At 48.8% G+C, this 27,903-nt stretch overlaps 1 protein-coding gene and 1 long non-coding RNA gene across 6 annotated transcripts in view; one reads left to right on the top strand and one right to left on the bottom strand.

The window, feature by feature from the left end:
* Positions 1-2,644: 2,644 nt before the first annotated feature.
* The window catches only part of HNF1B (HNF1 homeobox B), a 54,746-nt gene continuing 29,487 nt past the window's right edge, over positions 2,645-27,903 (bottom strand). For 2 of the 5 annotated variants that reach the window (XM_049636574.1, XM_049636572.1), the window contains exons 5-9: positions 24,385-24,545; positions 18,569-18,701; positions 14,344-14,538; positions 11,494-11,612; positions 2,645-3,581 (exon numbers count right to left, since the gene is read on the bottom strand). In XM_049636574.1, the coding sequence (XP_049492531.1) occupies positions 3,561-3,581; positions 11,494-11,612; positions 14,344-14,538; positions 18,569-18,701; positions 24,385-24,545 (629 nt within the window). In that variant the 3' untranslated portion in view covers positions 2,645-3,560. Of the gene's footprint in view, positions 3,582-11,493; positions 11,613-14,343; positions 14,539-18,568; positions 18,705-24,384; positions 24,546-27,903 lie in introns of all 5 variants that reach the window. The other 3 variants (XM_049636573.1, XM_049636571.1, XM_049636575.1) reach the window with 2 other exon arrangements.
* On the top strand, positions 3,386-24,358 carry LOC125926779 (uncharacterized). Its single transcript, XR_007459167.1, has 3 exons — positions 3,386-3,435; positions 18,386-18,459; positions 23,059-24,358. It is a non-coding gene; the product is annotated as an uncharacterized LOC125926779 (long non-coding RNA).

The following is a 27,903-nucleotide window of genomic DNA, read 5'->3' on the forward strand; positions in this document are numbered from 1 at the left end:
TAAATCTTGGCTGACAATCTAGTATTTGCCTAGCCAGAATGACCTCTGCACCAGAACTGGGGGCAGAGAGAGGGAGGAAGAGAGGGAGGAGAAGGAGAGGGAGAGGGAGTGGGGAGGGAGAGAGGGGAGGAGGAGAGGGGGAGAGGGAGGGAGGGGCAGGCTTTATAGCCATTTGGTTTAGTGGACTGCAGCTTCTCATGAGTATTCAGCCTATAGGATGCAATCAGGATATGTTTGAAGTATTATAACATGGATATGTCATATATCACTGCATGGGCCCCTATCAGCAATCTCACATTCCAGAGCAGATTTTGACGGTGTTTGTTTGAGTTAATTCCTAATTCAAAGGGAACATATCAGTCCTGATTTTCCTTGGGAAGAAGTTTGCTCCTGCTTCTTCCTGACCCACACCATTGATTGCTCTGGGCACTCCTCTGGCATGCCCCCCACCGACCCTTAGGACCACTACCAGCTGTAGTCTCAGCCTCCTGGCTCTCATACTTCCTGCAATGGTCACCACATTTCACCTCCTTCTTCCCCTTTAGGAGACAAAGACTCTCTTCGGTCAGGCCTTTCTCCTTTCCTCAGATGCCCCCTCCCTGACTCATCCTTGGTCCCTGGCTGGATTTTCCATACACCATAGAAATGAAGAAAACCACTTTACCAGCTGTTTTATCAAGCATCAGATTTGTGGTGAGGTTATCTGGAAATAGCAACAAAGCCTGGAAGACCATGCAAGATGTCACTGTGGGATGAGAGAGTACTGATAACACAACAGACCAGCTACACTTCCAAGTGTCTCAACTCATTCACTCCTCAAACAACCTTATACAGGAGGTACTATTATCATTACTCAATTTAATGGAGGACACAGAGGATGGGGTTAAGTGCTGGAGTTGGAGATTCTAATCAGGGCATTATGGCTCCCAAATGAATACCAAAGACCTGCCTCCAGCCGTGGGCCAAGAGCTCAGATTCCCTGGGTGTCTACATTGTGTTCTTATCCCCCTGAATCTAGCGGCTAACCCCCCAGTTATCTCTGCCTTAGTTGGGGGAAGAGTCCACTGTTTGGCATGGAAAAGGTTAATGCATTTGAAGGCAGGTCTTCATTACTGATTTCATTTCCATGAGTGTTAAAATGAAATCTGCTTCCCCAGAGCTTTTCCCAGAAAATGACAGTAGGTCATGGGAAAACAGAGCCATCTGTCTGTCAGTCTGGGCTCCAGGTGTAAAGAGAGGCCCTGGAAATGTCAGTCCATATAGCTCTGGGGGAAGAATGAGAGTTTTTAGTTACAGGTAAATCTTCAGAGGGGGTAATTCCACCTGAACCCTACATGGTGGCCTCCTTGTCCCTTGTAGAGCCAGTATAGAAGGTCCCTGCTTGATGCAGAAGGGAGGTGCTAACCTTGCCAGGGTTGTCTTCCACATGTCTTGGTTTATATAGGGTTTGGTTAGGAAAAGTCCCTAGAACATTCCCCAGCCTACCTATCCTCACTCCCCTCAGCCTCTAGTTCTGCCCACATGCTTGGATGAAAAGACCTTCTGCATTCTCGGGGCTATTGCAATAATGCAAGATCTAAAATGTACCCAATTAAGATACTTGTTTCAGAAACAACGTGAGTCCAGATATGGGGTTCCAACTGAGGCTCGGGCTTGAGGCCTGTATTCCCTTCCTCATCCTGGAACTCACAGGAGCTACCCAATAGGACATCTCAACTAGTGACAGGGGATCTTGGCCTCTCTTGACATGTGGTGCTTGGCAGTGGCCCCAGCTCCTCTCAACCGAACTAGGAATGTTCTCTTGACCACTTCAGCTCACGTGACATCGTCCAGGGGAGCCGGGAACCAAAGGAGGTCGGCATTTCCTTATCTACCCATCCCTGTCCTGGGCACATAGTAGGATACGTACTCAGTAAATCTGCCCAGATCACCGCGAAGTGCGTCTTCCACTGCACCTATTGCCTGCGACCTGCTCAGCACAATTCCCTCGTTCACACCGCGCCTGGCAAATGCTCTGACTTGAAGCAAGAAACCACATGCTGGTAGGTCTCTGCTGTACAAGAGGAGATGGCAAAGAAGACAGGTACATCCTCTTTCCTGAAGTCAGCACTGGATTGTTTGTGGCAATGTCCTTGCTGGTGGAGTGTCCAGGCCTTTGGCTTTTATTCGTCAGCATCCTGACCGGAGGGGCAAAGCTGGACAGGAGGTGGCAACCATAAGAGTTTCCCATTCTCCTAGTGACTAACAGCTCCATAGAAGGAAGACTGGGATTAATGCTTGAAACGAGGCCAAGAAAGTTACCCACAGGGTTTCCATTCTTTCCGCTTTTAATCTGTCCCTATGACCAAGAGTCACCAAGAGCTGGCTCTATTCCTTTGTTCCTATGAGTTGCAGGGAAGACAAAGGTGTGGGCTCCCACTGTGGCCAGATCCCCTGGTGGTGGGGGTGGGGGGTTGTGGAGTCTGGCGAGGGGAATTAACTCTTCTTACCTTAGCAGTACAGCTGGTGTGAAGACACTAGGACGTGTAGCCATGAATCCAATGGACTAAGTGGAAAACTCCAAGGAGAACAGGAACCAGGGGCTCTTGGTGGAACCAGGGCAGGGGAAATGTCAGAGACAGAAATATGAGACTCTGGGCGGTGATAAAATAAATCGTTTTAATGGGAGGCTTTCCGAAAGGGTAACTTTTTCTTGTGCTATGAAGCAGCCAGTTTCCTTGCCTTGGGGGTTTCTTGGGTGGTGTCCTGACTGAACCCCTAGCCCCACCGGGAGCTGGATGTTAGTCTGACACTATGTTCAGCCCCTCCAGGATCCAGAGGTGTGTCTTAACATCAGGAGATTGGAGTCAGCTGGCAGTCAGTCCCAAACGTACAGTCCCTGTGTGTGTCCAGGCCTGAGGGAAAGGGGCAGAGGCTTCACTTCCGACTCAGGATATGTCTCCGTGGGGGGAGAAAAAAGGGGGCAAATCACTTTGAAAATTCAACTCTGACCTTTACAAAGAAAACTAATAGACACTTTAGTATTATATACAGGGTAGGGGCGAAAGGGAGTGGAGGGGAAATTGCACTTTAATTACAGTAGGTTATAGTTTACACCCATTGGACAAATTTGCTTCTTCAAAAGAAATCTCGAGATCAGCTGGGAGGGGGTGGGGGAGGGGGGTCTGCAGATATTTACAGTGTGTTTGGCTCAGTTCAACAGCACGTGTCCTCCTCCTGTCAGTAACAGATTCAAGTTTTCACATCAGTTTGTTCGATGAAGGAGCATAATGCAGGCACGACAGCGTTCTCTCTTCCTCTTCTGCGGTTTCTTGTCTCCCGCCTGTGGGCGGGATGGGAGTACTTGACGTCTTGGGAGAGGCATGGCGACAATACTGCATAGAAGGGAAGGGCTGCGCCTCGGAGCGGCTGTCTGAAGCGTCAGCAAGATGTCAGGTAAGCAGAGACCTCTCGAAGGTGCTTGTCAGGTCACTGGGCTTTTCTGTGACAGCTGCCCGGAGGGTGATGGTGTGGAAAATAGGGTCCTTGTTGCTGTGCACAAAGCAAGTGATGTGTGGTCATCACCAGGCTTGGAGAGGGCACTGCAGAGAGAGCAGAGAGAGCTCAGCTGTGTGCAGTTAGCGGGAGCAATGGCCCTTGGTTTGTCTTCTCCAGGGGAGCTGAGACCCAAGTCAGCCGGCAAAGGGCCAAGGACCTAGTGCCTGCTCAATGCCACAGTGTTGGTCCTGAAGCACACTCCCTTTAGGAACACTCGGGAGCCAGATCTTCTGGCCACTCCAGAAGAGAGAAGTGAATTGCTGGGGACCTTGAATTAATCATAACTCACTGACCTTTATTCTGGAGTCAAGCTCCTCTTTCTTTGAGAGTGGGTTTTTATTTTAATGTTTATTTGTTTTTGAGAGGGGGGAGGGGCAGAGAGAGAGGGAGACACAGAATCTGAGCAGGCTCCAGGCTGTGAGCTGTCAGTACAAAGCCCGACATGGGGCTCGAAGTCACAAACCGCAAGATCATGACCTGAGCCGAAGCTGGAAGCTTCTACCCAGGTGCCCTGAGAGTGGGTTTTACGATGTGCTCGGTGTGGGTGCAATGGCATCTGGACAGGAGCTTTTTGCCTCTCATGGAAGTCAGGGTCCTGTTCCTAAGACCTCTAAGGGCTGGGGTCCCCTAGACCATTGATCCCCAAACTTCAATGGACCTAAGAATACCAGACATCCCGTGAAAATGTGTATTCTGATGGAGTGGGCTTGTGGTGGACCTAAGAACCTGCATTTCTAATCAGTTCCCAGATTGTGCCAATGCTGCCGATCTACTTGAGCACATGAGAAAATGGCCACTTGCTCAAACGACCCATCAGGGAAGGAGTATGGGAAAGTGCTCTCTGTAGGCTTGCTCCTAATAGGACAAGAAACCTGGGCTGAAGGCCTCTGATGCCCAGATGAGGGCAGGAGACCCCAGAACAGATGGAGAAACCCCCTGAGAGGAGTTACCCCTTCCAGAGCCCTCGGCCTCATTCATTTCAACCGTCATGGCACACCATTCCCGTCCTTTTCCCTCCAGGGAGGCCCTTTTTGCTTCCCTCTGTCTCTTCTTTCCCTTTCACTTGTTTGGGCATCTAAGGGGAAAGTTCTGCCTTTTGAGCTAATGGCTCTTTCTCTAAAGACTCTTCCCTAAACACTTAGGAGCACACATAAGTGTGCGTGTGCGCACACACCCACACGCACAGCCCCCCCCACCGTTACTACGAAAGGCCTATTATCCCATTATCATCTCATAAATCAGTGCTCCCAGCCATAATCCTGTATGAGGTTGCCATTATGCCCATTTTACAGATTAGGAAGACGAGTTCAAACAAAATGAATTGTCCAGGGTTTTAGAACTAGTACAGCATAGAGACAGAAATTCAAACTGGTTCTGGGTACCCTCCTGGCACATGTTCTTTCTATTATGCTCTGAGGTTAAGAGTCTTCTACTGGCTTTGTGTTCTTGGTCAAGGTATTCTCTTTGTGCCTCAGTTTTTTCATCTGTAAAATGGAAGTTGTAGAGGGATCGGGTGAGCCGATGCATGGGAAGTGTTCAGAATTAACACTGGGCTACACAGGGTGCCCTAGTCCGTGCTGCCCTCGAGCCCTCTTCAGAATGCGACTGAGCTGTGCATTCATTTGAAGGGACCGGTTCTGACCCTTTTAAATTCTTGAGGCCCTTGTCAGGGTCCTCTGATACCCTTTGCCTCGTCTTCCTCCCGTCGCCCGCCCCCACTTTTGAGTCTCTTTACTTCCCACTATCAGCCCTTTTCCAATTTTCAGATTTCAGGGAAGGAGAGAGAAAATGGCTTGTGACCTCGCAGGTTTCAATAGAAGAGCAAACAAGAAGGGCAGATAAGGAGACGCCAGCGAGATTCTATGACCTGTCATTAGGGATGGGCTTCCCAGCTATCAAATGTTTGCTCACATAATAAAATGGTGGCAGAGCCCTAAATGTTGTCAAAGGAACTAGAGTTATTTGTCCCCTTCAGAGTCTAAACACAAACAGCTGATAAGGGGTGCGCTGTGGTCCCTCAGAACCAAGGCCTGGCACACACAGCCCCTCGGGGGCCTTGCCCAGAGGATCTGAGGGAACCTCCCTCTGAAGGGGGTGGTAGCTGTGGTGATTACGTATGGTAAGAGCTAACATTTATCGAGGTCCCACTGTGTACCAGGCACTGTGCTAAGGAAGGACTTTACTCACATCATTGTATTGGATTCACACATCAACCCTTTGAAGCAGGTAGTTATATTCATTCATTTAATACATTTTTGAAGACCGTCTATATACTTAGCACTTTTTTAGGCACAGGGGATGCAGCCACAAATAAGACCCTGTCCATACCCTCACAGAGTTTATATTCTAGAGAGAGATCTGAACAATAAAGTGAATAAATATATATGTATGTGTACACACATGTGTACATATATTGTACATATGTACACAAAATACAATTTCAGATGGAGATGAACGCTCTGTAGAAATATAAGCATGATGACAGGTTAGGGTGATTTGAAGGCAAAGGGAATAAATTATAGAGGGGAATCAGGAGGGGCCTCCTGGAGGTGGTGACATTTGAGCTGAATGAAATGAGGGAGCAAGCATGAAAAGATGTGCATTATGGAATTTGGGGGGCAGAAGAGACCACAAATGCAGAAGTCCTGAAGCGAGATCACTTCAATTCTGGTTCAGCTGAAGCCGGGTGAAAGAGGGAGGAGAGGAAGGAAGTGAGAAGGGCAGGGCCGGCAGGGGGCTGATTACACGGCAGGAGGCCTTGGAAGCCTCCATTTCAGCTTGGCTGCAATGGAACACTGTTGGAGAGTTTTGACACAGGTGGGGGTGACATGATTGGTTTCCCCTCTCAAGAGATCATTCTGGCTGCTGCGTAGTGAACAGACAGTAACCACCATCGTGGGGCAGGAGTGGACGTAGGAGTGGGAAGCTGGGGCCAGTGAAGAGCATCAGTGAGAGCAGGGGCTGGACTGGTGGGGAGTGAGAAGTGCTCAGATGTGGGATGCAGAGCTTATCCATGGACTGGTTGTAGGGCGCGCAGAGAAGAATCAAGGAGACTCCCAGGTACCTCACCTGAATAACTGGTTACCATTTCTGGAAACGGAGAAGCCCCAGGACGAAGCAGTGCGAGTAGGGAGAAACGGGCAAAATGAAGAGTTCCTATTTTGGTGAGGCTTATCAGATACACCGGGCATTTGCATGTACATGCCCGAGCTGCACCGGCTTTGTGAATGGGCCACTCAAGGGAGAGGTCTGTACTGGAGACAGAAGTACACGATCCATCAGTGTGTATGCTTGATCCAGAGCCATGGGATTGGGGATCACCCAGGAGTGAACACAGAAGAGAATGAGTGATAGGGCCCTCCAACAACTAAATGTTGGGGAAACAAGCTGCCAGCTATGGAAATGAGGAGTGCCACAGTGGGGGAGAACCAGGAATGGGTATCGTTCCAGAAACCAAGTGAAAAAAGGAGGGAGGATCAGCTGTGTCAGAGGTGGAGGTCGGAAAGTCCCCATTGGGTTTGACAATATGGCGGTACTTGTGAGCTGGACCGGAGAGGTTCTAATGCGGTGTCAGGACAAATGCCCATCAGGAATAGCCCTAAGACAGAATTGGGGGTGAGGAAGTAGAGACCGTGAGTACAGATAACTTCCTGCTGTTATTAAGTTAGATTAATTATGGCTCCATTAATTAGAAGTAATGATTATACTTCAAGGAAATTGAGGCCTAGAAAGATTATAAATAACTTGCCCAGGGTCTCACAACAGAAAAGTCTATGCCCTTAAACACAAGGAAGGTTATTTCCTTCTACCTTCTGAGTGTGGTCACAGGGAGGCCACGGAGAAATAAATGCTACGTACAGTCTTCCTTCCTCAGGGTTGCCAGCAGGGGAGGCCAAGTTCACCCCAGCCGCCATGGGCTGGGTGTTCTAGGCCAAGCACCAAGCTAGGTATTTTACAAGATTTATAGCATTCAGTCTTTTTAATGACCGCCCAGAAGAGGAATCATTATTTTCATGTTACAAATGAGGAAACCGAAGCTCAGAGAGGCTAGGACTTTTGCCTGAGGTCACCCAGGTAGAAGGTGGTAGAATCTTGGGCCTGGGTCTGCCTAACTCCCAAGTCAGTGCTCTTAATCATCACACCATACTGGCTGACCACCAGCAGAGATGGTTGGAAGCTGTGGAATAGTTGCCAGGGATTTATGGCAAGGCTGTCCACCTCCCTGTCAGCACCCCTGACTGGTGGCTGCTCTAGGGGCCCTCTCCTGACCTCTCTATAAACTAGGAAGTGGAGCTGTAGGCACAGAGGTTGTGGAAACAGGATTCGGCTCTCAGCCTGCCCACACTTGTTCTAACCAAGGTCGGTGCTTGCTGCGGTCTGGTTTCCAGACTGGCGGGGCATTGTTTTGCAGGAGCTCAGGCACAGACCCACTCGTATGGTAACTCGCCAGCACCCAAGGTTGAGGAGGAGGGGGAGGCATAAGCTCTGGAAAGGACGGAGGGCAGGAGCTGCAGGTGAGACAGTCCCACCCTGAGATTCCTGAAATGTGATCCACAAGGCCCTGGGGCACGTCTGTCCTGACAATGGAAAATACTGGGATCAGATACCAGTTCAAATCCTGGTTTTAGCCTTCTACCTACATAACCTTGGGTCATTTTTATGAGTGCTTAAAAATGGATATTAGAAGGAGAGCATCGCCTAATGGATTTGGAGTGAGAAGACCAGTAGTCTGGAAGTTGAGTTCCAGGTTCATCATCTGTGTGAATTTGGCCAGATCCCACCTCCGAAGCTCAGTGTTTTGCTCTGTAAGTCGGCCTCGCAGAATGGGTGGGGAAGGTTGGCCACGAAAGGTAAGAATGGAAAAGCACCTGGAGTGCTGCTATGGAAATGGGAGGCACTCAAAAAATGTTAGTTCTGAATTCATTCATTCACTCACTCACTCACTCACTCATATTTACTGAATGTCTACTATAGCCCAGGCATTTGGCTAAGCACAAAGGCAGTCCCTGCTCTATTTGCTTTTATCCTGGGAGTGAACCTCCTTTGACCCCATGTAGTTCAGTGAGTTACATTTTGAAGAAGTCGATAGAAAGTATCTCCTAAAGGATCACAGGTGGCAAGGAGAAACAGGGGGTTAGCACTCTGAGTACTTGACCATGTACCAGACACTGTCTCCTACACTTTGAAGATCCTGTGGTGGGGGGTGGGTAGGATTTTCTCCACGAGAGACGCAGAAGTGGTCTCGCAGGGTGAATCAACTGCCCAAGGTCACATGGCGAGTAGGGAAGGAACCAGGATTAATGCAAGGCTGCTGGGCTTTCCTAGAACTCTGGGGTGCTTCTACAGTAGCACTGCCCAGGATGTGTCCCTCTGCCCGGAGCTTCTGTGCACCCTAATGGCCCCATTCGAGGCACACAGCAGCATGTGAAAGATTCGGAGAAGCCCCGCCTTGTGGTGTCTAACTTTAACCCAGCCGTTCACCCAATACTTATAATCAAGGGATCTTCCCCTCCTCACACCATGTGCCCCCAACTCCCAGCAATGGTCTTAAAACTCCTTTTGGAAAATAATACTTTAAAACAAAGAGAAAGCAGAATTGCCACCGGAACTCATTTCTGACCCTTTGCCTTGGGAACAGAGTTAGTGCAAATTTTCTTCACCTTGGTTCTTTCTGCTGTCAGGAGGCAGCACCTGTACCCTCACTTGACTTTGTTCTGCCCTTCCCCCCACTTCCTCTTCTTCAGTTTGTAGGAAGGAAGTTTCCTGATTGGAACACCTATGTGGGCTAGATTTTACCCTTGTTCCTGACCGTTAACTCCACAACAGCAGCAAATACCATGGGTATTTTAGAGATGGATATTGGAAGATAAATATCGTTTAGGTGGAAGGAGTCTAGGATTTAGAGCCAAAGCCCAGAGTCTAAAGGTCCAGCTCTAGAAGTGATCACCTGTTGGACCTTGGGAAGGTCACTCTCCACCTCTGAGCCTCAGTTCATTCCTTTGTACTAAGGAAGTTTCAGTAAAAAGAAATGATGAGATCCTGTTCATGAGAAGTGTAAACATAAAATGCTATGTGAATAGTTTTATCCCAAGTGTAATCATCCTTCTTATCATCCCAGAAATGAGTCTACTACCAGACTCCTGGAATATCCAGGGACTTAGGGACAACTTCACGGTGGTTCTAGAGGGCTGTTCATGCAGCTTCAAGGTTGGCTGGCCACTCTGTCCAGTGGAGGGGAGACGCCATTTGGGGGCCAGATGCTCAGAGAGCATCTCCAAGTATTTTGATTAAGAGACAATTTCCTGAATTCAGAGGGCCTGTTTCAACAAGCAAGCATCAAAGTCAACTTGGGGAAGACAGGAATAATTAATCACAGCCCTGTCTAGGGCTGACCAAGCGGCAGATGGATTGATAAACCTTTCAAAGGGGAAGGTATTCCCAAGCAGGGCTGCTGCGCCTGGCTGCCCCCCTGATTGAGATTTGTGAGCACAGATAAATGTTTTCCCTGCTCACTACAAAGAGTGGGAAATCACACGGGAGTCGAAGGGCAGGGCAACAGGGGGTGTCCTTTCATCTTCCATTGGGTGAGAGAAGAGTGGCAGAGCCGGTCCCACACAACGCTCCCTCTCTCCCCAACTCCAGAGCCCAGCTACCTAGGCTGTGTGTGTGTGTGTGTGTGTGTGTGTGTGTGTGCACGTGCGCACGTGCACGCATTTCATGAATGCACATGCACACACCCAGGACATGCCAGGCCCTTAATCTACATGACCTCATTGAATCTCCAGAATAAGGAGATGTTACAACTCTCATTTTAAAGCTGAAGAAACAAGGGCTCAGAGAGGTCAAGGTAACCAAACAAGTGGCAAACCAGGAACAGAAGCTACTGCTCCACAACACTGCAGGACCAGGAGATGTGGGCAAAGGGAAAAACAGAGAACCTGAGCCCATGAAAGAACTTGCTCGGCAGCATGTGGCAGTGGAGGAGGTGTGATTCACAGGGCTCAGGTGGATAAAAGACCATCAACAAGACCAAACCCTGCTGAGAGCCACTGACATGAAGTTCAAGGTTGTTGCCTACTTATCTAGTAATCAATAAAGGCCAAACAGTTCCCACACTGCACAGACCCCAGCTCCTAAAAGGTCCTATTGTATTATTCTGGAATTGTCATGCATGCTCAGACATCTTGTCCTATTTCCTAACTCTCGGTGTCCCGTGACAGTCCAGCTGTCCAAGCGGCAATGATGAGCCACACCTTTGGTTGTCTTTGCTACTTCATCAACCCTGCGTGGAGGTGGGAACCAGCCATCCACTGAAAGAGTGACTAACCCTCTGGATTTCCCACTTTTCATGCACCAGGAAGTCAATTCCAAGCTTCTTGACAGCAGACCAAGTAAATGCAGGTCCCCTCTAAGGCCAGGTTGTCTACTGGAGCATCTCCATGGGTTGGTTGAATTGGGTCATTCTCTGGAGCTTACAGCGTTCTGGGTCCAGCATGGGTCTTGGACTGGGGGAATTGGCCTCAGGACCCTGACTGCTTACTCCCTTTTTCCATTGATTAACTTGTGGAAAATCCTCAAAGGGGTCCCTCTTGCAAAGCATGAAACTCTTTAGAGGGTGTGACTTTCCTGAGTCTCCCTTGGAAACACCTTTTCTATGGCTCACTGATTAATCTCCTGGGGAATACTCAGTCTCACTACCTAAAGGCTCTGTGTCACCCAGTCTCCAGTGATTTATCAAGCTGTAGTCATTTTTTGCTCTTGTTGGCAAAGCTGGGGGAGCAGTCAGTCCCTTTAGGCTGTGGCCCATCTTCTTTGCCCTGTAACCTCAGGGATTCCTCTAGCAAGTAACCAGGAGCCTGGGAAGGACCAGGCTTACGGCTCAGTCCACACGCACCATGCTCTCTGCACGTCAGTAGCCCCAGCCATTGCCCTCTCCTGACTTCCTGCCAGCATTACCTGTTTACTGGAAGACATGTTGGTAAGCGTACTGATGCTGCTTGTATCCGTGACCACCATCGCAGACGGAAACCGGGATGTGTGCGAATACTGGGGGGGTTCCTGTTTGTGTGTGTACACTGGAGAGACAGAGTGAAGACAGAGTCAAGCTGAGATCACACAAGCACATGCACAGCTACAGATACCCCATCCCATCCCATCACTCCTGTGTCCCCAGGCAGACGGAAGGGCAGTGGTGGTGGCGGCGATGTTTTGGAAGGCAGTGTGATGGGGTGAAAACACTAGCCATGTGTTTAAATCCTCGCTCAATTACTTAACCTCAATTTCCTCATCTGTAAAATAGGAATGTAGGGTTAGAAAACATCATGTGGAAAGTACTTTGTACCAAAGAGCTTTGCACAGTGTCTTTCATGTAGTAGTGGACAGCACTTCTGTTCTCCTGACTTTCAAGTGTTTATTTATTTTTGAGACAGAGCGAGACAGAGCATGAACGGGGGAGGGGCAGAGAGAGAGGGAGACACAGAATCTGAAGCAGGCTCCAGGCTCTGAGCTGTCAGCACAGAGCCCGACACGGGGCCCGAACTCACGGACCGTGAGATCATGACCCGAGCCGAAGTCGGACACCCAACCGACGGAGCCACCCAGGCGCCCCGTGTTCTCCTGACTTTCAATAAAATGTTAGGTGCCCAGACATCAACAAGTGGCCCCCTCAGGCATATGTGACGCATCAGAGATTTTAAGACAAAAAAAAAAAAAAGTTCTAAGCAGTTAGCAAACATAAACGAGCTGGCCAGCGCATGCTTGTTGTATCTGCCATGACTCAAGCACCTGGCCTCATGCAAGCAATTATAAATGAATTAACAATGATAATTAGACATGGATATAGTTAATTGTATAATCAACAATTATACAATTATAAATAATTATATAAATCTGGGTTGTTCCAGACTGCACTAAAATGACATCGTATGTCACATCATGCCATCGCAGAAATAGGAAGGATGACGAAGGGAGACAAGATTCAAATAAAACCTCCAGGAGCATGTGACTCAGTTTTTAGCTTTAACAGTACTTGTTCACCAAGTCTAGAACCTTTTGAGTTCTGTAACTGACCATTAGATTCATATAAACTCCAGGTCACATGACCTAACAGAAGCATGTGGCTGTTGGGCCATGAGGGAGGGAGCAGTTTATTCTCTACCAAAGCATCCTCTAGTAGGGAATGGGGTAAATGTCACCACTTGCCAGCCCAGCTTGTCCTTCCTGTGGAGGGAGGCCGGTTATTTCCTGGTCCGGGGGCCCCTAGCTGGGCCTTGGTGGTCCACAGGTCACTGGTGACCAGTGTCTGTCTTTCCCACCTAGGCCTGGCCACTGAGGAATCCTGCCCAGGTGAGGGGGCAGGGACAATTGGGGGCATATTGCCAGGCCCTGAAAAGACAGAAAGTGGGGTATGACATATGGTCCCAGACTCTGCTACAGGCTATGGCAGATTTTTTTTTAAAGCCACAAAAAAAAAAAAAAAATGTGATTGGAATGTGAGATGGTGCATAGAAACAAGCTCCACAGGCCTGAGGCGGGGACAGAGCCTAAGGATAGAAGGCCGAACTTGGTTGCTCTTCCTTAGACCCATGGTTCCGATTGAGGCAGCCGGGGAGAAACAAAACTCCCCTTCCCCATTCCTGCCTCCTCTTATTAAAAACTCCCTTAATAAACAATGACTTGCATTTCTTTCACTCTTATGCTCACCAAACACAGTTCATACCAAGTCTTACTTCATCTCCATTATCACTCTACATTATTATTTCCATTTTACAGATGAGGAAAATTGAGGCCCAGAGAGTGGCTAAGTAACTTACCAATGGCTACACAACTGGTAAGTCTCAGGACCAGGATTTAAATCTAGGTGTGTCTGACTCCAAGAGATGATCACTCTATTACAGAGACTTCTCTGGTGTTCCTGTGGGATGGTGCCTGCCATGATTTCTCCCCAGACTTGTAGGCCAGGGGCTGTATCCTGACATGGCCAGAGGGCTGGGGGCCTGGGGCTCAGGGTGGAGGGCAGAGATCTAGTGGCTGGCTGTGGGTGGGAAATAAGTGGTTGAAAGACAGGACTGAGAGTAGGTATAGAAATAGGATATGAGAACTGGGGGGGGGGGGGGGGGGGGGGGGGGGGAAGGGGTAAATTTCCTTATCCGGGGGGGGATGAGGATGGCATTTTCCACCGGTGGGCGGGGGGGGGGGGGGGGGGGGGAGGGGAGAAGTGCTAATATTCCTTATCCAGGATGGCATGCAGATGGCATTTTCCACCTGTGCTCATGATTCTCGATTCGAGATGTTCGGGGTGTGTAAATTGGAGAGCACGGGGATTCTAGAAGATTCTTCAATTTCAGGGAGGGCACATGGGATGCAAATTGCATTCCCACTCTTGCCATCTGGTAATGGCTGCTCAGACTTTCAGATTGAAAAGGCTAAGTTGAGGCTCATCAGGAAAAGGTACTGTGGCTGATTGGTGATATCTTCCATGGGTACCAAAGTGGGCAACAGTGGCATGTGTCCCACACATGTGCTACACCCTGCTTTCTTTCTCCAACTCCACTTATGTAAAGTGGGCCCTCAACTGTCCTCTTCAAACCTGCCCGCCCCCCAGGAATTGGGCAGGGGGGATCTAGGAAAGGCACAGACCACAGGAAGGTCATGCTGAGACACTGTCTGGGTTGATAACAGGTAGAGAAAAGTGACCAAATCAGTATACTTCCAAGCAAGTACAGATCCAGAGAGGGCAGAGGTGGGTTGCGTAGGGCCCTTGCTGGTACCTCCGCCCCACCCCCCCCAACCCGCCTGCATCCTTACTGTGGGAGTTCTGTAGCTGAGTCACGGCCGCCATGAAAGGCTGCTGAGTCATGTGGCTGCCGGGGCTTTGCTGCATGAGGGGCTGCTGGTGAGGGCTGTGTAGCTGCTGGGAGAACTGGACAGGCTGCAGGGCGGCCAGGCTGCCAGCCACACTGTTGATGACAGGGACGCTCTGTGCTTGGGAGGTGTTGAGGCCTGTGGGAGCAAGAAGGAAAGATCAGAGGTGGCTTCCGGGAAGGGGAGGGTTGAGTGCATGGATGAGGTCACCCACCGAGCCCCTGCTGTGAGCCAGGCAAGGCTGAGCTTTGCTTGAGAGATTGCACAGGAAACGACTTTCTAGATCCGTTATACAGACAAAGAAACTGAGGCTTGGAGAGATCGACCTGCTGACATTCCACGGTGAGTTGTAGATGGAAATGGGCTTACACAGATCTGAGGTGTGAGAGTCTCCCAAAGTCACCCGGCACCTCCCAAACTTGAGTTTGCCAGGGCCCTGGGAAAGCTGCCTCTACTTGCCCACTCCCTCCAGGCCCTGAGAGGGCTGCCCGGTGCCCTCAGGGCACTTAAAGGAGGCAGATTAGTGCCCAGGCCTGTCTGTCCAGCAGAGGGCAGGAGTGATCAGGAACTCACATTTCGACAAAACAACAAAACCACCTCCACAGTCCTAGGAGTACGAAGCCAGAACACCCTCATTTAGTGGACTTGTGCAAAGACCCCGACAGAGGTCAGGTGCTCATTCTCTTGCCGATAGCAGAGAGCAGGAAAAACAGCAGACCTCAGCCAGTTCTATGAAGTGGACGTAACTCATCCAGTGGCACGGGGCTTGTGGCATCCAGAGGTCCAGGTACTGGGAGGAGGTACGACTCACTTACTGAGTCGTAAGTGAAAGGTTGACAGTTTACAGTGGTTCTTGCCATCTTTCTGTTCTGGGGGTGGGAGGCTTCTGTGGTACTGCTCCATGCCTGTGTCCTGAAGCCTCTTCAGAACCAGGGCCGGCACTACAGAGACTGGGTCCCTGGTCCCACATCTCTGGGCAGGAGTGTGGGGGAGACAGCTGAGGCAGAGTATGAGTAGGGATGAGGGGATCAGGGGCAAGATACCCTGACCTCTTTCCTGGGGCTGTCAATGTTCCTTTGACCGTGCTTTCTGTGAAATGGGGGGCAGGATGGGAGGGAAGAAGAAAATCCAGAAAAAGGTGTCTAGGCAAGTGTAGAAGGGACAACTCGAGAGCCTTTCCTGAAACAGAGAGGGTTCCAGAAGTGGGTTTGTGGGAAGTCTTCCAGGGAGATAGCACAAAGACCTCAGCTGCTGCTTACTCAGGGCTTTAGCTGATACTGTTATCAGAACCCTAAAAGGCAAGGCTCCTGAGCAGAAGTGAAGGAAGAAGCCCCCTCCTGGCTTCCCTGGGTGGGGATGGGGCCGGGTCCTCTGATCGCCCTCAGACCAGCACTATCTCCCATTCCCCAGGGGCTCACCTGATACCCTGATATCCTGTTTCCCTCTCCTGCCTTCCACTGTGGTCTCAGTCTCCTGGGAGGCCCCAGATGCTTGCTGTTCCCCCGGGGAGCCCATTACAGCTGCTCTTTCGGGAAATCCCTGCCCAGAAAAGCAAATTACCCTGCCTAGAGTGGATGACATTTGAGGGCACAGTTCTGAAACCTGCCTGTGCTTTAGAGTCATCTGGGGGAGCTCTTTAAGAAATACACATTCCTCCGCCCCACCCAAGACTTAATGAGTCAGAACCTTCCGAGGTGAGGCCCAGGAATCTTATTTTCAACACCGTCTGTGATGCTGCTGTGCCTCAATTCCAGGATCCAGAGCCACTGATGTCATCCTAGCTCCCGCGAAGTGTGACTCGTGGCCTTTTCCCCTGCTTTCTGCGCACTGGTTCCTGCCCAAGAAGCATGTTGTGCAGCCCAGGGGATGAAGAGAGTGTGAGGAGTCGGCAGTGCTGGGGCCTTTGCTATCACTTCTCCATGGGCCTCTGTGGTCCCGAGGCAGGACCCACACACTCAACCCAACAGTTGGCCACATGAAGGTGCCTGCAGTAATTATTCATCCTGACACTCTGTAGGGTAGGACCATGTGTCTCAGCTGGGTTTTCTGTTGACGCTCACCATTGTTCATGCTCCCTCCACTCCAAGCACACGCACGCACGCACACGCACACCCTTCCAAGGGCCACCTACACTCTGGTGCTGCCCACCTGCAGTAGATTAGGACTACAGTGAGAAGGTAGACAAGTGTGGGTGAGGAGATTAGGAGGAACGAGATTGAAAAATATGGGATAGCTCCAGGAAAAATTTTAGTTCAGATAGTGCCTAAGAAAATATGTAATTGTGGGGGCGCGTGGGTGGTTCAGTCGGTTGAGCGTCCGTCTGACTTAGCTCAGGTCATGATCTCACACTCCGTGAGTTCAAGCCCTGCATCGGGCTCTGTGCTGGCAGCTCAGAGCCTGGAGCCTGCTTCGGATTCTGTGTCTCCCCCTCTCTCTGCCCCTCCCCTGCTCATGCTCTGTCTCTCTCTGTCTCAAAGATAAATAAAAACATTAAAAAAAAAATTAAAAAAAAAAAAGAAAATATGTAATTGTGTAGCTGTCGGCCAAAGCTTGATGTGGGAAGAAAAGAGGCAAGTGGGATGGTTCATGTATCATTTTGGTCGTGGAAATAAAGAGGTGGCATATCTTACTCATGGGTCTTTTACTCAAATCTTCTAGAAGGCGAGCAAGCTGGGTTTAGATATCCTATCTCATTCTCAAACCCTGGTGTTAGTCTGGTTACCATATTCCTGTGAAAAGGCAGTAAGTTCAAAATAAATTTTTATTTGGTAAGCCCTCTAAATGCTTCTCTACTCCCATTTCTCTCTGCAAAGAAATGCAGGGTGCAACCATTTCTTTAAAAAAATTTTTTTTTAAGGTTTAATTTTCAGAGGCAGAGAGAGACAGAGTGGGCGGGGGGTGGGGGAGGGCAGAGAGAGACACAGAATCCGAAGCAGGCTCCAGGCTCTGAGCTGTCAGCACAGAGTCCGATGTGGGGCTCAAACGCACAGACCGTGACATCATGACCTGAGCTGAAGTCGGACGCTCACCTACTGAGCCACCCAGGCGCCCCTGGGTACATCCATTTCTGAGCAGTTGAGGATACAGTGAGAGCCACACATACTCAGGAAAGCCGTGCCTCCCGTCGGCCCAGCCCTGTTTTGCCCTCAAAGAACACATAAGCCGTCTACTCAGAAGGGATGAGTTGCTACTTTGCTGGGGCTGATTTAGAGAGAGAGAAGAGAGAAACAGGAAAAGGTGATAAAATACAGAGGAGTCGGTGCAGCCACAAGGGCAGAGGAACAATGTCAGTTAAAACAAAGATGAGCAATGCGCCTTCCTTCGATCCCTCCTGAGACTTCTTGGGAGCGCTTCCCAGGGTCACAGTGGTGACTTGGCCTTAGCTGTCACGACTGAGCTGAGAACACACTGAACACTCATCCACATTAGGATTCTGAGAGAGCCATCCACAGACATGGCCCCAGTCAGCCTTCCCATGCCCTGAACTGGCCCATCTGTGAGGATGTGGAATGAGGGCCTCCTAGACCTGGGAGGACCTGATCCATTCACCAGTCTCCAGCCATGTTTCTCCTTAAAGACTCGGAGATGCTCCGCCAGTTTCCCTCAGAGCTCCCTCTCACTGGACTTGCACCACTGGGCAAACAGGCGTCCCATGACCACATGAAATTCCCTGTTTAGAAGGAAGCCCATTGTTGTTCCATCTTTGCCAACACAAAGAAACATCAGCATAACTTTGTGGAAAATCCACCGTAAACTTAGTGGTCGAAATGAACACTAGACAAAAGTATAAGCTATGATATTATACATACTCACGCCTTATAGATTGGCAAGCATGTTTCTACACACTATTATTTAATCACCTCAGCAACCCATTTTACAGATGAGGAAACAGAACCTCATTAAGGTTAATGATTTGCCCCAGGATGCACAGCTGGTGAGTTGTGCCCAAGATTCACCTTGATTCTGTTATTTTCTCTTTCTTTAGGCTAAACAATCCAAATACGGTTGAGGAGAGAGAAAAGGAACTAAACAAGTGGAATCAAATCGTACAAGTGGTGGGTGAGTTTGAAGGGGGTCTGCTAGGAACTGTTTTGAAACTCAGGTTGACTTACTTCCCACACTTCTCCTTACCTACCCCCGAAGTTTTCTGACCAAGAACAGAACTTACTTTGTGCAATGGCCATGACTCCAGAGAGGGGGGTCATGATGAGGTTTTGAGATTGCTGGGGATTATGGTGGGACAGGCTGTGGATATTCGTCAAGGTGCTGACGGGGGGCAGACCACCTCCTGAGACTGAGATCTGCTGGAGAGAAAAAACAAAAACACCATGAGTGGAGCTGGGATTGCAAAAAGCAGTGTCCAAATTGACATAACTCAGGGCACCTAGGGGCTCAGTCGGTTAAGCGACTGACTTTGGCTCAGGTCATGATCTCGCGGTCTGTGGGTTTGAGCCCCGCATTGGGTTCTGTGCTGACAGAAAAAAAAAATTTTTTTTAATGACATGACTGAGCAATTCCTTGGCACAGCTCATTCATTCATTCATTCATTCAGTAAAAATTATTAAGCATACACTGAGGCACATTTCTAGATGCTGGAGATAGAGAAGTAAAATACCCAATAATCCCTTCCCTATGGTGCTTCCAGTGGTTGACTATCTTTTTTTCTTTTAAGTAAAAAATATTTTTAACATTTATTTATTTTTGAGAGACAGAGTGCAAGCAGGGGAACGACAGAGAGAGGAGACACAGAATACGAAGCAGGCTCCAGGCTCTGAGCTGCCAGCCCAATGTGGGGCTCGAATCCACAACCCATGAGATCATGACCTGAGCCAAAGTTGGAGGCTCAACTGATTGAGCCACCCAGGTGCCCCTCATTGGTTGACTATCTCTGAGTTCCTAGCCTGCCTTAGACATTCTTCTGCCCATGGGGTATTAGAGGACTGTCACTTGCTTAATTTGGAAGTATCCTCTGTTCTGCTCTGTACCTTGTATATTATTGGTGCTAAAGACACATGGCTGCTAAAAATAATAACTGAAGAAATGCTCTGGGAGAGCAGACTGGGGACCAGGCAGAAGTGCAAGAAAGCTTTCACGGACTACAGGCTCCATTAAGTACCACTTGTACATTAACTTACAAACTTCATGATAGTTCCATAAGGCAGATACTTCTGCCATCCCTGTTTCCCTGATGAAAAAAACCAAGGGTCAGAGTAGATATGTATAATGCCTAAGATCCAATAACCTAGTAAATGGTATATCTGGTATTCAAACACAGGTCTGTCTGCCTCTAGAATTTGAGTTCTTTTAGAGAACTTCTTTTAGAGAGAAACTTTCCCCACCCCTGCAATTATTATCAAGGGTTGCAGGGGGATCAGACATCATTGGGCTTCTCTACCTTTTCCAAATCTCCACTATCCATTAAAAGATTTTTATTTTTTATTTTTTGGTCAAGGAACTGATGTTGTAATGAGAAAGCTACTAAACAATAAGCCCTCGGCCCCAGGTGCCCCCATTCTGTTTCACCATTATATTTTAGTGATAGGTTAGTAAGAGAAAGCTACTGATTTTCACGTGTTTACTTCATACATCCTTTTGGGGGGGGGGGATCGAATCCTTTTATTTATTCCTAATAGTGTCTTTTCCTTATTGATTTTCTTCATTTCTCCAAACGTATAATGACATCACAAGCACGTGTGCTGATAGGGTCTCTTCCTTGCTAGTACTCATATGTGTACATGTCTATTGCATTGGTTAGAACTTTCTAAATAGTATCAAACAGTAACAGCTGTAATAGATGTGCTTGCTTTGATTCTGATGTTTTCAGAAATGCTTCCAGTGTTTCCCCATTAATTATAAGGAGCTATCACTTTCACACACACCCACACCCACTTTTGGTGATGAAGCATTTTAATACTTACAGTTTTAAAATAATTTCTAAAATTATTAAGAAAGGGTGTCTCAGGCCACCTAGCTGGCTCTGTTGGTGGAACACATGACTCTTGATCTCGGGGTTGTAAGTTCAAGCCCCACGTTGGGTGTAGAGATTACTTAAAAATAAAATCAGGAAGGAAGGAAGAAAAGGAGGGAGGGAGGGAGGGAGGAAGGAAGGAAGGAAGGAAGGGAGGGAGGGAGGAAGGAAGGAAGGAAGGAAAGAAGGGAGGGAGGGAGAAAGGAGGAAGAAAAGAAAGAAGGAAGGAAGGAAAATAGAGGTCTCCCATCATTGTGAACTGCTCCAGACATTCTTGATGGTATCAGGACCACTGGGAAACGTTTTAGGGTTAGGATACAAACATTCAGTGTCTGAGTAACTCAGTTGCCCTTCCTCCCAGAGCTTGTCAAATTATAGGTCGCACACCAGCACCCAGGTAAGACACTATCTCCCACCTTGACCTGGTCAGCCACAGAGCTTCCAAGGTTAATTTGAAAAAGAAAGAAAGAAAAAAACCAAACAGGTTTGTTTGTGTTTTTAAAATGGGCATCGAGAAAGGAGTTGGGGGGGTCACGTGACCAAGAAGGAATTCCGACCACATCAAACAAGAGAGAACCAGCCTGTTTGCTGGACTTGTTTTTCAAAATGTCAGAGTCATTAAAAAAAAAAAATCAGTAACCTGCCTTCGGACTTCCTTTGGGTAATGTAGTCCTTTGGAGAAAGTCAACGAAGTGACGGTAATCTCTCCTGTTTCAATGTTTGATTTTAATGGTGAAAGACAAACGCAGATGCCGACGATAAAAACAACTTAAATGTGCATGGCTTCAGAGTCTGTAATGTGCTTCCACTGACTGTCCTCAATAGGTATCGACACAGCTAGGGAGGGCATTATTATCACTGCCCCTGTGTTACAGATTAAGAGTCTGATCCCCCGAAGAGTTGCAAGACTAACACTAGGTCCCTTGACTAGTGAGTGAGGAAGCCAGAATTCAAACTCAGTTTTACTAGAGTTCAAATACTTACTGTTTGGGGGTAACCTTGGTCAAGTGCCTTCCCACTAAAATGCAACCATTCTTTTCTATTTGTCACCAAGACTGAAGGAAGCCCGGGGCTGCCAAGGACGCAGCTGGGTTTGAATTACATGAATGCTGCCATTTGCAGAACTTTCACCTATGTTAAGCGCTTTACTGCCTACAGCCTAAGAGGTTAGTGTTATTGCCCCTACATTGTGGACAAGGAAACTGAAGCTGAAGAAGTGAAGAAATTTGCACAAGAAGTGGTGTTGGTATTGAAAGCAGGCCATTTGCCGCCAAGGTTTTTCACTGTTAGGCTATACTGCTTCAATGTGAAAGAATCCAGAATGTGCTTTTTAATTATTATTATTATTTTTTAAGTAAACTCTACACCCAGTGTGGGGCTCAAACTCACGACCCTGAGATCAAAAGCCATATGCTCCACTGATGGAGCCAGCCAGGCACCCCAGTATGTGCTTTTGAAAAAAAAAAAAAAAGGAGAGGGGCACCTGGGTGGATCAGTAGGTTAAGTACCTGAATTCAGCTCAGGATCTCAACATTCATGAGTTTGAGCCCCGTGTCTATGCTGACAGCTCAGAGCCTGGAGCCTGCTTCAGATTCTGTGTCTCCCTCTCCCTCTGCCCCTCCCCTTTCATGCTCTGTCTCTCTCTCAAAAATAAACAAACATTGAAAAAATTATCTATGAAAAAAACAACAACAAGGTTCAACATACACAAACTGCAACCCTAAATCTGGCCAGCTTTTTGTCAATGCATTTGGGTATGGGAGAGGGGACAGATAGTGCAAAAGAAAGCTCAAATGATCAGCAGCATTTCCCAAACTAATTACTGGGGTAAGATTTCCAATTCACGTCCCACTGACAGTTAGTACACAAGAGATTGTCACTCCTCACATGGGGCTTACCCAAACGACAGCGGAGCTATAAGCAGCCCTCACACCAACCCCATGACGCAGGCATTATTACCCCCCATTTTATAGATGAGGAAGCTAAAGTTAAGCAACATATCCATCTGATTGCTGAGCCCAAGGCTTACACACACTGGTTCTCTTGCCCGTGTTATTTTTAACCATACTCCACTCTTGCCTTGGTGGACCACAATCTGTGATGCACCTGTTAGATATTAACAGAAAACAGATTCTTGAATTTGGGCATCCAGTAATAGTGACATAACATATGAACCAGGGTGTTGGAGACTAGTAAAAAGCTGGTCCCTGCAAACAAGCTTCCAGGTGTTTGCTAACGTTGAGGTGTGCTCTCTTGGTCAATCATCAATCCAATAATATACTGGCCATTAGGGCACTGCTGAGCAGAACAGGAAGCAGAAAGTGTGTCTGCAGGCTGCCTTTGGAGCAGCCCCGGCTTGGGGTGAGGCCACTTGCCTCTTAGGAAAAAGAGCAGGAGGGTGCAAGGGAAACCCCAAGGACCTTCAAGCAATAGAAGCAGAGACTTGAAGGATTTCATGCACTGAGAAGTCAAGACTTCTTCCACAAGACCCTCTTCTCCAGGGCAGCTTGGGCAATCCTTACTCTTAACCTGTTTGGGTCTCAAAGTGACTCATGAAGACTTGTCTGTGCCTCTTACAAAGTAGCCACACAAACGGTTTTTCATGAAGAAAAGGCATAAGGGATGAGGGGAGGGAAAGGGGGCTACAAAATGCCTCCCTCAGGAGCGCCTTTTCATTTTTGTTTGCACAGACCACTACCAGGGAAAGCAGCTCGCGTCCCCGAGACGAGAGTTGGCCGAGCCAGCACTCCTCTTGGAAACTACACTTTGTTTTTCCTCCAGGGAGCTGGGGACTCAATCACCTGTGACTCACCATTCCTGTGTTGCCTACACAGCACACACGTCAAGGTCTAAAATGGCATCTGCTCCCCGTCCCCTTCCCCCACGCCGGCCCCCACCTGCCCCTGGGTCAGACACCTTGAGGGAATGTGTGTGGCTCCACCTTGAGCGTGGAAGCCAGGAACCTGCAGCTCCTCCCCCCCAACCCCCCCACTGAAACATGGAGCATGACCCAAAGAATAAAGTTTTCCATTTCCTGCCCTTACTCGTGTCGTAATGCTTGTTTCTCTCCGGGGCTGCGCTCCCCTGCACTCGTGCTGTTAGAGAATGAGAGCCTTGAAAATTCAAATTCAAAAAGAGTCTATTCCTCGCCAAGTGTGCTAAACTTACATCTGGGTGTGGGCTGTGGTTATGATTGTAGAAAACTTCAGTTAAAGAGAGGAACACTGACATTAACAATAACACCAGTCACTTCTTGAATATTTAACACGGTGCTGAGTATTTCCCTTGTTATCACAGTTGTTCCCCCCAACAACTGCACTGTTATTATGCCCGTTTGAGACGGAGAGTGGTTCAGTAACCTGCCCAAGGCTACACAGCTATTAAATGCTAGAGCTGGGATTTGAACCGGGTCACTGGAACTTCAAAGTCGGTGCTTCTCACTTTCCTTGTAAGCCTCACCTCGCCCTGCCCCGCCCCACCGCCATTTTGTGCCCTGCTCTGCACTGACATACCACCTGATGTCCCAGTTCAAGAAGCCTCTCTCCATCTCCTGCCACCCACTACATCCTGACTTAATTTCTCTCCTTGCCGGCACCAGTGTGTGGCGAAGAGAAAGAGGGGGCTTGTTTCAAAGTGAAATACTCTCTAAGGTTAAAAGACTGGCTTTGGAGGCCTTGGGGGGGGGGGTTACGAATGAACATTTTATCAACACAAATGTCATTGCCTGCCCCAAAACAAACAGCGTCCCACCCGGCTTGTTCCTTTATGAGGCATTCAATCAATAAAATGAGAGCAGGACTCTGTCAGATTTATTGGCTAGGTTCAAACCGAACACCTCTTCCACCCGCCAAAGGCTGGGTCACCAGCTCTACCTTTCGTCCCAACTCTGGACAGCCCCTGTTTTCCCCTCCGGGGCTACAATGGCTCATTGTTTGAGGCAGGCCTTGTGAGAAGTTGTGTTTGTTTTGCCTCTTATCTTATCAGCTCCAGAGCTACAATGGCCCAGGTGTACTCACCATTTTACCATCAGGTGAGAGGAGATTGTGGCCAGGGTCCAGACTGGCTGGAGAGACTTGCTGTAAAACAGACTGGCTGGTCACCATGGCATTGTTGCCATGGTGACTGATTGTTGAGGAGGAAGTGACCTCATTGTTTCCCTGCTGGCTGTAGCGGACTCCTGCAAAACAAGACAGACCCAACAGCAGACATGAGTGCCCCCAGGGCCCTGGAACACACATTTGACTCCCCTTGTTTTCACACAGTGGATGACAAGAACCCAAAGTTGCCTTTTCCTCCCCTGTTTCCTATGAGAGACACTGGCTGGCTTTCTCCACGGTAAAGGCTAGAGTGGACTCTACTTAATTTTGGAATGTAAGCTCCTTGAGGGCAGGACATTTTTATCTGTTTTGTTTTGTTCATTGCTGTATCCCCAGTACCTTGCCACTTGGTAACCACTCAATAAATATCTGTCAGAGGAATGAATGAATGAATGAATGAATGAACGAACGAACGAGCGAGTGGACAAAAGGATGCTGCTTATTCTTGCTTCAGCATACTTCTTGCAGGATTTGGGGGCTGAGATTGGCCTTCTCTTCCTAACTAGAGTATTTCTTGTATTCTTCAAAATGTCTTCTAGAAATGTTTCCCTGGCATCTCTTGGCAATGTGGGGCTGCAAAGCATGAGTAGACCCGTCCTACAAAGAGGCACTTGTCCAGGGAGCCCTGTAAGAGCCAGAGTGGAAGGCATCAGTCTTTGCACACTACTATTATGGCTGAGCACAAGAGGCCGGGGCTGGGGGTGAGGAGGGTGTTGCACACGGACAGAACAGGTCAGGGATGAGGCTGTAGCTGGGGGTCTGTGGCTCTGGAACTCACATTCCTTTGATGGGGTCCCATTTGGCTGACTTCCAGGGCCCAGGGGAAGGCGAGTCTGCCGGGAGGTGGGGCAGGCAGCACACACAGGCAGGATGTGGATGCTTTAGTAAACCACTGCAGTTAGGTCTGCAAGGGAGGGGAGAACCAAGCATGTTTATAGCCTCACTACTCTGGCCCTCCCTCTGGTTCAGGAACCAAAACAGAGGTCTGTGCTCAGGAAAGAAAAAGCACTGGGCAGAGAAGGCGACCGAAGGGGTGCAAGTAACCTGGACCCAGTTTGCAGAGTCCAAGTCCTGCTAGATGTGCCCGTGAAACAGACAAAGACAAAGCTGGGGGCAGCTGGGGCATCTCACCCTAAGCTCAAAGCCTACAAAGACTGTGTTCTTGTGTTGTACTTTGGACTTGACAAAAAGGTTTGGGGGACCCTATTTCTACCTGCAGGAGAGGGAGACCAGTGCTCTGGGCATGCAGTTATTTGGAGGGGTGGGCCAACTATCTGGCTGCACTTCTCCTTTTGCCAGCTTTCCCAAGACAAACCATTACTGTATAAAGTATACTGATTCTATTGGTCTGTTTCCCCCTGTCCTGCTTCCTGCTTCCCCCTGGAGCCCCACCTGCCCAAGGAGGCTACAAAGCCCCCCTTCCCAGGGGCCAGGCAAGCTGCCATAACCAGCAGCCTCCAAATCACTAAGATGAAGCTTGCCAAGAGGAGACCCAAACCAGTCTTCTGGCATCATCCAAAGGACATTACCCAAGGCTGATATGACCTAGAGCTTAAGAGGGCTGGGAAGAAAACAAATGCTAAGGCAGGGTTCTAACCTTCAAGAGCAACGTGTTTGACTCTGCGTGGCTTGATGAATGCTCTATGGGCTTCCTCTATTGGTTGCTGTCCTCATCCTTTGATTCAAGGGGCTGTCAGTGGGGGGTGACGGTGGCAAATTGGAATTTGGTGGTTATTGGTCTGGGGCACCACACTTTTGGGGGAACAGGAGCCATGAGGTTAAAAGGAGGAAGGCTCCCCTGCCTCTGAACCAACACCCCCTCCCCAGTCCTGCCCGCGGTCCTCCACACCTATCTGCAGTCCCTGCGTCTCCTATCTCCTACCCTCTATTCATCCCATTGGATCACACTGGGTCTTTTTTCTCCACTCACATTTACCACTGGGCTCCTGGCAGGATACATCCAACAGCTCACAGTGTTGTGACATAGAAGAAGAAAGATCTGTGCCTTGTGAGCTCAGGAGGCAGAGAAGATCCAACAGAAAAGAGGGAGGCAGGTTTCAAAGCAATAATAGGAAGAATTTTCTGAGGAGGGACAGTGGGAAGACTGTGGGCTCAGGAGCTAGACAAACTCAGGCTCAAATCCCACTTTGCCCTTAGGAGATGTTCGATCTTGGAAAAATTACTTCTCTCTCTCTCTCTGTGCCTTCACCTCCTCTCATAAAATGGAGGGAACACTTCCTTCACAGGGCAATTTCTGGATAAGAGAATATATCTAAAAGTTTCCTAGCATGATGCTAAAGAAATGGTAACTATGGGTCAGGAGGCAGCTAGTATGGGGATGGACCCCAGGATACTTGCCCTAAGACTCTAGAATTCTAGGCAACTTAGGGCAGATTCTAAGTACTGAATGGAGTGACCTGTCCATGGAGCATAGTTCCCCAAGAATCCTACTCTGAAGAACCACTTATGTGTTTTGCCCTGGAAGCTACTTGGGAGGCAAGCCTGGCTCCTGTTTTCTCGTTCTTTCCTTTTGGAGGGACTGCACTTCACCTTGTTTTTCTCTTGCTTTCTCTGACTCCCCGGCCCGCTATTTACCTCCCCAAGATGCTCTGCTCCTGAGTGAGTGGTGATAACGCTGGGAGTCAGGTGTGTGTTCACCTCCCAGCCTGTCCCCATCATCGATTCAGCCTCAAGTCAAACAGACTCTGGTTTTAGCCTATTTAATTTGGCCAAAGGAAGAGGGCCCGTCCTCTGGTGATCAAATATGGGTCACAGGGAGGCTTCTCCCCTACTGCAGGCTACATAATTATGTATTTAAAAATAATTAACCAAGGATACCCATAGGAAACAAAGCCTTCTTTAGGAGGGAGCCTGGCAGAAGAGCGTCAAGGGCCATTTGTTAGAATCCAGCCAGGGTAGCCCAAGGCTGCTGTGGTTTTCAAACCTTGTTTTCTCCCCCAGCACAGCTTCATGTAAGGGTGGAGCTGTTCTGTTTAAAGACAGAGGGGCCTTGGGGCGCCTGGGTGGCTCGGGTGGTTAAGCATAGGACTTCAGCTCAGGTTCATGAGATCGAGCCCTGCATCTGGCTCTGCACTAACAGGGTAGAGCTTGCTTGGGATTTTCTCTCTCTCTCTCTCTCTCACTTTCTGCCCCCCCCCCACTTGTGCTTTCTCTCTCTCTCAAAATAAATAAATAAACTTATGGGGCGCCTGGGTGGCGCAGTCGGTTGAGCGTCCGACTTCAGCCAGGTCACGATCTCACGGTCCGTGAGTTCGAGCCCCGCATCAGGCTCTGGGCTGATGGCTCGGAGCCTGGAGCCTGTTTCCGATTCTGTGTCTCCCTCTCTCTCTGCCCCTCCCCAGTTCATGCTCTGTCTCTCTCTGTCCCAAAAATAAAATTTAAAAAAAAAAAAAAAAAAAAAAAAAAAAAAAAAAAAAA

The sequence above is a fragment of the Panthera uncia genome, chromosome E1 (genome assembly GCF_023721935.1).
Source record: "Panthera uncia isolate 11264 chromosome E1, Puncia_PCG_1.0, whole genome shotgun sequence".
Classification (NCBI taxonomy): Eukaryota; Metazoa; Chordata; class Mammalia; order Carnivora; family Felidae; genus Panthera; species Panthera uncia.